At 31.3% G+C, this 10,341-nt stretch overlaps 1 protein-coding gene and 1 long non-coding RNA gene across 4 annotated transcripts; one reads left to right on the forward strand and one right to left on the reverse strand.

Annotated features, from left to right (window-relative positions):
- Nucleotides 1-4,059: 4,059 nt before the first annotated feature.
- LOC142549418 (ubiquitin-conjugating enzyme E2 27-like) lies at nucleotides 4,060-8,819 on the forward strand. Of its 3 annotated transcripts, none has more exons than XM_075658352.1 (5): nucleotides 4,060-4,381; nucleotides 7,418-7,466; nucleotides 8,073-8,214; nucleotides 8,333-8,422; nucleotides 8,573-8,819. In XM_075658352.1, the coding sequence occupies exons 1-5, from the start codon at nucleotides 4,201-4,203 to the stop codon at nucleotides 8,678-8,680; spliced, it is 570 nt and encodes a 189-aa protein (XP_075514467.1). In that variant the 5' UTR covers nucleotides 4,060-4,200; the 3' UTR covers nucleotides 8,681-8,819. The 3 variants fall into 3 exon arrangements, with proteins under 3 accessions (XP_075514467.1, XP_075514468.1, XP_075514466.1); XM_075658351.1 differs by having other exon boundaries at nucleotides 4,064-4,381; nucleotides 8,055-8,214; XM_075658353.1 differs by lacking the exon at nucleotides 8,333-8,422 and having other exon boundaries at nucleotides 4,061-4,381; nucleotides 8,055-8,214.
- LOC142549419 (uncharacterized) lies at nucleotides 4,519-7,105 on the reverse strand. The gene is made up of 2 exons (XR_012821206.1): nucleotides 6,058-7,105; nucleotides 4,519-5,983 (listed from the first exon to the last, which is right to left on the reverse strand). It is a non-coding gene; the product is annotated as an uncharacterized LOC142549419 (long non-coding RNA).
- Nucleotides 8,820-10,341: the final 1,522 nt, after the last annotated feature.

The raw sequence follows: 10,341 nt of genomic DNA on the forward strand, positions 1-10,341 counted from the left end.
ACGACTGAAAACAGGTTTCATGAAAAAAGGCCTACATGAAATAATGATTATCCTTGACTTTTGTTAATTAGCATTGCATATGAAACAATCGGTGGAAATGGTCTTCGTTGGAACTTGAAAATAAGTTTTTGACCAGAAAGGGTTAATGACATTTTTGGAATAAGCATTATATGACCCGCATTACTTCCGATAAGAATTTGTAATTGCAAAACGTGGTTCTCAAGACTCATTATAATCAATCTAATTCCATTGCATAATCCAAAAGAATGGTCTATGTTCCATAACAACATGATCGGAGTTTCGAACCTTCAAGTTTAGCTCGTGATTCCAAGCTCCAAAACATTTAATTCCATTTAAGAATTCGGGTGTATGCACTTCGTGTAATAGATCAACATTTTTATCTGAATGACACGCTGAATCATGACTTAAATACAATCTTCCATCTGAATTGTTTAGTAATGTCATATATTCATTTATGGACTGAACAATATTGAGAGTCGGTGCTAATATAGCTCTCTGCTGGAAGTATGTTGTATCATTTACCATACTACCAAACAACAGATATGTATTATCAACAATTGTTGAAATAAGAACTTTGCAGTCTTTTAACAACATTTCATTTAGTATATCAATGCTCGCATAGCCATCGTTTGGTTCTTTAATTTTTCCGTCCCTTGTATCTGCAATCCAATCCGAAAATCTGTTAATTTCATCACTTTTTTCATGTGAATCAAAATCCTTAAGTCGTATATTATTAGTTAATTTCAAAACGATGCAATGTCTCCACAGATATGACGAATTAATGGCGGCATGAACAATATTATATCACTGTCATTTTGAATAACATGTAATTTGTCAAAAACAACCACCGAATACAATTGTTTTGCCTCCGCGAGTTAAAAGATTTGCAAATCTCATTAATCGCGCATGCTTATGTCAATTGATTCGAAACAAAAATATACATCGTTGGAGCTTCATCCCATAAGAGAAGTTTGAATTTCATAATAAGTTTCACAAGATGACTCACTTGTTTGATATTTTATGTTGATTGTTCAGTAACATTAAAAAAAATTACAAGTGAGAATAAATAGTTCTTACACAGGCAAAAGAAGAGATGCGATACCTCTGGATGTAACATTTAACACAATTTCTATTTTTGATCTAAAAACGTTAATAAGGTCTTCCATACTAATGTTTCTCCACCACCTCCATAACAATAAACAAAGAACATTTCATCCTTGTTTGAATCAACTACAACCATTAATCATCATTAACGATTAACAAAAAAATAACATCCTTAATTAATTAACTATATATATAATATTATATATATCTATATATAAACAAAAATGGATCCTCTGCCACAGGCCCACAGCAGAGGGTACAGCGGGATGTTTTTTTTTTTAAAAAATGATATAAATTAAAAATGTATTTATTAAAATATTGCAAAATGGGAATAGTTATGAAAATATAACAATCCGTTGAATTGTTTCCCGGATTCTCATTTTTTTTTAAAAGAAAAAAATGTCGGATTGCAGGGTCACATATTCTTATCCGTGACACACTGCCACAGATTCTGAATCCGTGACAGTGTTTTACGGATTCTAAGAATCCGTGACTTTTTCTTATTTAAATCGCCCCGAGCCTTTCGAACATACACCACACTTGTTTATCTTTCGAACATTTCGACATTTCTTCTGATTCATTGGCCAATATCTGATTTTATTTTCGCTTCGTTTTTTCCGCCACATTTTGTGTTAGAATATTTCTTCTCAGTCGTCCACGTTGTGTTTATAACTTATTTGTTATCGAGAATTGTCAGGTATTAATTTATTTTATCATATTGAATTAATGTTATTTTATAATGTATTTTTTATAAGAATGTTTAACTTTGACATGTTATTATATTGTTCGTTGACTTTATCATTTATTTCATACGAACGAATCTTAAGAGTTAACATTATTATTTTTGTTCATTATATTTATTAGGGCATCCGCATCCATAGTCATTAATATATGTTATTAATCTTCCATCTCTTCAAAAAGTATGGGGTCCGCGAGGCACATAATCATTATATCAACATTGGTGCATGAATATTAATTGGTGTTAATAATTACTCATTAATGCACCAATGTGGGTGCTCTTATTGTTCGTTGATTTTTTGTACTAAATTTGTTCGAGTGAATTTTATTATTGAAACAATTAATATTATGAAATTTAAAATTGAGGAAAATTAAGAAGTATATGTCCCAATCACAAAGTCTTAACTAACAAGCCTATAATGAAGCTGGACGTGCAAATATGATACCATGAGGAAAAAAATCAACAAATTGTGTACTTTTGTTTTTGTTTTTCCTTTTAATTTTAAATAGATGCTCCTTAATTTATATGGATTTATAAGGCTTAAGAATCATATATAAAAGTTTTCATTTAACGTAGTATGATTTCATTTGAAATTTCTTATCAGACTCCGATCAAGTCCGAATATATATTTCTGAAGTTGGCAAAGTTTATTCTAATGGGAAAATATGGAGAAGTGCTGCAAATTTGAACCTATAATCGACCCGATTAAATCAATTCAACTCAGTTAAGAAACTTCAGATAAGGAATAATTTCGTTTAATATAAATTTCGTGATTAATATTAAAAATATAATATTTAACTAAATTATACTTGATCATATAATGTTAGTGAACAAAATTACAATTACATTAATATAATTTAAATAATACAAATAAAATATTAAAAAAATTAGTTAAATTACCTTCTCAGACGTAATTATATGGAACTTATAATAATATCAACGGACGATGCTAATATCTGAAATAAATGACAAGTACTATCAAAAATATATAAAAAAAATATTACTTCTTAATATATAATTAAAATATTATCAGCGAAATTAAGCATTACCTATTGATATCTCTTCGAATGAAATTGATGATAAAATCAACAAATAATATTAATATAAGGTCGAAGGAAAAAAAAAAGATTTTACGCATATGAATTGGAGAAAATAAATAATGTGTGCGAGAATGAATCGGAAAAAGAAAAAGAAAAGCAATATGTGTCATGGATTCTTAGAATCAGTGACAGAGACTCTCCTTACTTTTCTTTTTTTTTTTTAAATTATTTTTAAAAAAAAAGAAGATTCCGGGACAGAATTATACGGATTGCAATATTTACATGAACTCCTCCATTTTACAATATTTTAATGATTTATTTTTAAAATAATAATATTTTTTAAAAAAGCCCTCAGTGGGAGCACATCACAAACAATTTTTTTAATTAAAAAATGGTTTTTTTATTCTAATTTTTTTAAAAAAATATTTAAAACGCAAGAAATATTTTTTAGGGATATAAGAAAAAAGAATAAAATATTTATTGTATTTAAAATTAATTTTTTTGTTAAAATATGTTCAAAATCTAATTAATCACATATTTGTAACCAAAAAATAAAATTTTATTTTTTAAACAAAATAAATAATTTTTAATTTTTATTAATTTAAGATATAATCTGATTTTCGAAAAAAAATTAAAAATTAAAATAAATGTTTAAAAAGATTGAACTTGTCGAGCAAGAAAAATTGACAAGATAAAAAAGAGAATTTTTTTTACTTAAATGTTTATATAAATATTAAAAAAATATATTTATCAATTTTTTTAAATAAAACAAAAATATAATCAAATGTTCAAATAAATATATAAATGTAAAATTTTCTTTTAAAATAAATCAAAATAAGGTCAAATGTTGATAAAATAATATTTTTAAACAAGTTCAAAGTCCAATTAATTACATATTTTTTAACCAAAAATAAAATTTTAACTTTTAAATACAAGAAATACATTTTTCTTTTTTAAGGATATAAAAAATTAGTGCATTTCTAAAAAAAGTAAAAAAGAAAAATTTAAAAAGGGTTGAAAAGTGAACAAGAAAAAATGATTCGAGAAAAATATTAAAAATAGTTTTTTTTTATAAAAAAATAGAATATAAAATGAAACCAAAAATTATAAAATAAAATTTAAAAAAAATTGATCGTGCTGGCGTTTACTCCCACAGCAGAGGATCCGTTCCCCTATCACCCCGAAGAGGAAACAGTTCTACACAGCCTTTTTCGTATCTGCTTGGGAGAGAGAGACCACTTTCTCTCTGCCCATAAAGTCCCATAATTGTAGCCAGAGGATTATCGAAGCTTAAAAATGGTGGATTTTGCTAGAGTGCAGAAGGAATTGCAAGAGTGCAATCGAGATTTTGAGGTGTCTGGCATAAACGTTGTTCCAAAGAGTGAAGTTAATCTTGCCCACTTGCTCGGTACAATCCCTGGTCCTCTTGGCACCCCTTACGAAGGCGGAACTTTCAAGATCGATATCGTTTTGACTGGTAATCATTGGTTTACATTCATGTTATTTTCTAATGGGCTTAGATGCTCGAGGGTTCGCGTGCAATTGGGTTTTCGAAGACGATTTTGTCGTGCTTTTCTTTTTTAGCTTAATTTTGGTGCTTTCTTTTTTAGTTCAAATTTCGTGCTTTTCTGGTCTTGTCGCAAATTATTCTTTAAAAAGAAAAAGAAAATTAACAAGTTTATTTCGTTAATGTTCGTTTATGTGTTCATTATTTCCGTGAACTTGTTAGGTTCTTGAAGTTTTTACTGCCGGGTTATTATTGTGGGTTTCTTGTTTTGGGGTACAAAATCAAATTTTGCTGAATGGTGCAACGATTGGTGGGGGATTGATTCGTTTATAATTGTGTAAGGTTGGATGAGTTATTTAATTATTTTTACGTATAATATTGAATTTGTTTTTATAAAATTCTTCTGTTCTTGAGTAACAGAATGAGCTCCTTCTGGTTTTGTGTATCCATGAAGTTGGATCTTGTTTTAGGCTGTTATCTTGATACCTCGTATCAAGCTCTTCAAGTTGGATTCTACTTGCTGTGATAAAATCTTGCGTTTCATCTTTGGGATTATGGCATTGTAAATTGTAATTGGTAATTTATGGTTCAAGAATTTAGTTATTTAATGCATGAAGATAAACATAAATTTTAAGGTTTAATGAACTAAATCTTTCTGAATTTGGATGAATTTTAAATAATCCAGAAAGGACTAAACATAAGCTTCTATTAGTTTATTACAAGGCCTAGAGTGCAATGTCCTCTCTCTTTATCATAGTGATACATACCACTAACGTTTCCAAAATTTAAATTTCTCATACTGTCAAAAAATTTAATATACATAATGTGATACCACTTTCGTTAACGTTTTCATACTTGTCATTAACCTAGTAGAAAACATAGAACTGGAAAAGCAACCAACTTATTATGATACGTCGAAAGTTGACTTTAGAAAACATATTAGTAGGAAATATATCAGTAAAAGCACCGCAAAAATGACTAGACATTACAACTTTTACCATGTTCCCATGGAATTTCTACCTATATATGGTCAATGAGTTAGTGTTGCAACATAGTACCAAAAATTTAAAAATCCATACTTCAACTATCTGTGCCTATGGTTAGGAACCCATACAGCACAGCATATGGCAACAGGGTACTTCAAACTTAATTTAGGAAGCAAATCTTACACGTGGCACCATGTGTCCTCTTTATATCTGGAAATTTTTTAACTTATAAACACCTATTACCTATGGGCTTTCTATGGTTTAACTTGTTCATACTTCATGCAAATCTTGTCATAGAAACAATTAATTTAAATAAATGGGTGGGATTCTCCGAAAATGAAAATAAACGTAGCTGAACTCGAATTTTGGACATAATTTCTTGCTTGGTAGCACAACTTTTTTTCTTTTGTTCTTGTTGTTTGTGCTTCATATTATTTTGACACGTATCAATTCAAATATCACCAGGATGTAAAGCTTAGAATGCTTAATCTTGTGTTCATCTTCCAAAATGGGCGCCTGAATCTGAAAGTGATAGTTGGATGGCTCTGTTAATCTTCTGTTCATCATCTTGCTAATTTCAACTAACCTTATCCTGGAGAGAGTTTTATGGCTGACGGCTCTGTTAATCTTCTGTTCATCATCTTGCTAATTTCAACTAACCTTATCCTGGAGAGAGTTTTATGGCTGACATTAACTCTTCTAGTCGCCTTTTCTGCATTACATAAACTAGAGGATAAGTCAGGTGTGGCTATTGTATGAGTTTGAGCTGTCATTGTGTTATTTTACATTTGTGAAATCCTATTTATGTGGAATACTGGTGGGATTGGTGATAATAATAGAGGTAGATGATTTACTCACATATTTGGAAATACATAGCTACTTTATTTACACATGGTTTTACATTAATAGCGAGGCCCAATGAGCCTAGTTGACACCCGAACTCATCTTCTGGTGTCATTACATCACCTAACAAGATTACTAGACTCACCTCTCACCACTGATTTTTCAGAAATAAATATAAAATGTCATTTTGCAAGCCAAAGTTTGGTGGACTTGATTCTTGTTGAGAACTTTGCATTTTCCTTTTGACAAATTATACAATGAGATTTTTTTGTTTGTTTTTATGACTATTGAGTCTTCTGTGCCTTATGCTTCTTAGTTGCTCCAGTATCTGGATACAGCTAATATGATTCCCAGATGGTTGAAGATTGTTAGAGCTTTTAAATTAGGGGGATGTCTTTTTTTGTGCGATAGTTTCTGAAAGAGATAGCATAGCAGATAGCTCAAGTATTATTTGATTGGCGCACAATTGAGCAAGAGCCTGTTTTGTACATGAAAGGCTCAAGTGGTTCTCTGTACTGTGAGAAATGCCTAAGAAAAATAGATTTTAAGTATATGCATGATAATCTCATCTGGAGACTGAAGTTACAATTTGTGTGAAATGAAATTTATGAGTGCAAGTTACAAATCACATTTATGAATGAAATCACATTATTTTGCACGATTAGATGGATGTTGGTGATAGATGGGCTCTTATATGTAGATAAGTTTATGCAGTAACGTGCTGATTTTTGGTCATACAAACTTTTCTCTGTATTATTGCTACTTTCTGATCCTTCTATGCTTTTACGAAAGCACAAAAGTAGCCATTTCTGATCCTAGAAAAGAGGTTTGCTTATGATTGCTTATACAGTTAATATTTGTGTATAAAAAGTGGTCATAAGGAGCATTGAAGGAGCCTGACTGCGGACTGCCAACAAAAACCAATGTTTTATAAGGTCTTTCAGATTTCGGACTTTTGAAAAAGATGGAAATGGGTAAATTGCTGCAAGCTAAAGAGCTTATTAAGTTTTTCATGCCTTTTTTTTGTCAGTGAATAGCAATGAAACTTTGATACTAAATTGATTTTTCTTTACAATGTAGGGATTTGATTCTTATTACAAGTGGGCATTAGTTAGTAATATAGTATCAATAGCTATTTAGCTTGAATGTCATGTGTTCACGTTTTCCTTCCTTGCAGATGGATATCCATTCGAGCCTCCCAAGATGAAGTTTATCACAAAAGTATGGTACGTTGAAAAAATTTGTTCTGATGACTTTGCCGCCTCTTCATGGTTCATATGAAACTCCTGTAGTCTTCCTTTTTGAAAAAAATTGTTCTGATGACTTTGCCGCCTCTTCATGGTTCATATGAAACTCCTGTAGTCTTCCTTCATTTCTTTCTGATACATTGCTTTTAAGGCACTGGCGAGTTTTGTGTCGAAAAATGGGAGCCAAGTTACTGGATTTTATGCGACATTTATGAAACTGCTGAAACATTTGTAATTGTACTTGGAACTTACACGTTGCTAGGGAAGGGATTATCATCTTAACACTCAATTATTTGTGTTATTTTCATATTTTTCACAGCGACCTTTTACAACAATATTTTACAAGTTTGCCTTTTCATTTTAAATTAGGGGTGATAGAAAACAGGGCAGCCCATCTTACAAGCTAATGTCTCATCATTTTTTTTATGTTGCTCTTAATATATCGGTCCATCTTATGTTGGCGTTGACTTTTTTTCCCTTCATTGCTGTAACACAATTTCTTTTTCCATAGGCTTCGAGAAATTATTTACATTTTTAGTATTTCTGTATCTCCTTTTCCAATCAAAGGCATCCTAATATAAGCAGTCAAAGTGGTGCAATATGCCTGGATATCCTAAAAGATCAATGGAGCCCAGCCCTGACTTTGAAAACAGCACTTCTTTCTATACAGGCATTACTCTCTACTCCAGAACCCGATGATCCTCAAGATGCTGTGGTAGCACGACAGGTGTTTTTTCTGCATAATTTTTTCTTACCCTCCCCATTCTTAACTTTTTTCCCACGATTCGTTGTCTTCAATGTTATCAACCAGTCATTGATGAGTTATTTTTATATATATTCTTTAGTATCTTAAAGAATATCGAACTTTTTTGTGCACCTCTCGCTACTGGACTGAAGCATTTGCCATGACATCGTCTCTTGATGTTGAGGAGAAGGTTAGTTACATTCAATCAATTTGGATGTTCTCCCTTTTTTTAATCATGCTATAAATATTCAAGAAGCTTGAAGAAAAACATGTGTAACCATACACAGGCCTAATTTCTCTGCCGATAATCCCAGATTATTATTTTCATTAATTTCTACAGGTGAAAAAACTTGTGGAGATGGGGTTCCCTGAAACATTGGTACGGAGTGCTTTGGAGAGCGTTGGCGGTGATGAAAATTTGGCACTTGAGAAGCTTTGTTCTGGTTAACATAATCGTTTTGATGGTTAGTTTGGACAATGAAAACTGATTATACCAGCTGGGAGTCTGTCTATATGAAACAAATGACACTTTACCTCCATGCAATACTGTTTGTTTAGTTATCATCTTATCAGCTTTCACCGGTTAACATGTTTTCGTGGGGCTGAACAATATCTCAGATTTTCTACCCATCTAGGCTCAACGGTTGGTCAATGTTACATCGAAAGAAAAATTCCGAAATTAATAATTTTTTAATCTCGAAGAGAATATTATAGAACATCATAAATTTTAAAATAAAGTAGATTTATCTGTCATTCCATACATTTTTTTGTTATCGACTCTCGAACCTGAGATCTAATAGTAAATATGAGGTACACAACATTTAACTAGTATATATGGTTAACTTACTGGTTCCTGGCTGGGTCATTGAAATCATTCCACCCCTCAGGAGCAATAATATCAGACATATTTGTGAGTGAAAACATAACAGTGGAGATAGGCCTCCAAGCTCAGCCGGGCCATATTCTTCCACTCCTCATATGCTGCAGTTCACAAATGCCAAACAGCTGTTTTCTTCCTTGGAGGCCCGGCCATGAGCCGTCACCGCCCTGTTTATGTTCCTTGCGCCGAATGGTACCGGGGTGGCTATGGATGTTGTACTTCGAGGGTTGTTACGCGTCAATAATAAAACCCTCCGACGTTAGAGAGAACACTTGCAAAGAGAAGAATGCTTGAACATAAGCAAGAGAGTTTTGAGGATTTGTGTTGTGAGCCTACTTAAGCTTAAAATAAATAAAATTAACAAGTGACCTTACCCATCTACTTATGTTGATCATGTAACTTAGAATAACTAAATCCAAGGGTGTTACGCAACTCATAACAAAATTTTCTGGAACATTTTTATTAGAAAGTTAAAATTTGTGATAAATTTATTTGGATTTAATTACAGTTTACTCCAAAAAAACGCGTTGAGAAATCGAATTATATTGATAGCTAGTTTACTAAGTTTGTTTGATCTTCTTGAAGCTAATTTTAAGCAATCTCTTTCTCTCAATTGTAAACTATTGGGGTGTGTTTGGTTGAGTGGATTAAATAAGGATAGATTAATAGTCAAATATTTGTAGTTAAAATTTTAAGTTGTTTTAATAATCATTTTGACCCGGTTTAAGATCCAATTTTATGGATAACTATTTGATTAATAAAATTGGATCTTAAACCGGGTCAAAATGATTATTAAAACATCTTAAAATTTTAACGATAAATATTTGACTATTAATCTATCCTTATTTAATCCACTCAACCAAACAAGGTCTCTTGTGAGACGGTCTCACGAATTTTTATCTGTGAGACAGGTCAATCTTACCGATATTCACAATAAAAAGTAATACTCTTAGCATAAAAAGTAATATTTTTTCATGGATGACCCAAATAAGATATCCATCTCATAAAATACGACCCGTGAGAACGTCTCACATAAGTTTTTGCCAAACTATAAATCATGTAAATAATTGACCAAATTATTCACATAGTATTAATCAAATAATAAATAGATGCAATCGAAGGGATTTGCAGAAAGAGCGGTGATAAAATTGAAAAAGAATACAAGAGAAATACGTTGAATCTCTTGAAATCTAGCTGCCAAACTCCGTCTTGAATGCGTTGGAAAGTCT

Source organism: Primulina tabacum, chromosome 6 (genome assembly GCF_025594145.1).
Source record: "Primulina tabacum isolate GXHZ01 chromosome 6, ASM2559414v2, whole genome shotgun sequence".
NCBI classification, from domain to species: Eukaryota; Viridiplantae; Streptophyta; class Magnoliopsida; order Lamiales; family Gesneriaceae; genus Primulina; species Primulina tabacum.

Bases quoted from the DNA above. Each gene is read 5' to 3' on its own strand.
- LOC142549418 (XM_075658351.1), top strand. From the start codon at position 4,201: ATGGTGGATTTTGCTAGAGTGCAGAAGGAATTGCAAGAGTGCAATCGA. The intron at 7,467-8,054 runs GTACGTTGAAAA...TTCCAATCAAAG, and splicing joins AAGTTTATCACAAAAGTATG to GCATCCTAATATAAGCAGTC. The intron at 8,423-8,572 runs GTTAGTTACATT...TAATTTCTACAG, and splicing joins CTCTTGATGTTGAGGAGAAG to GTGAAAAAACTTGTGGAGAT.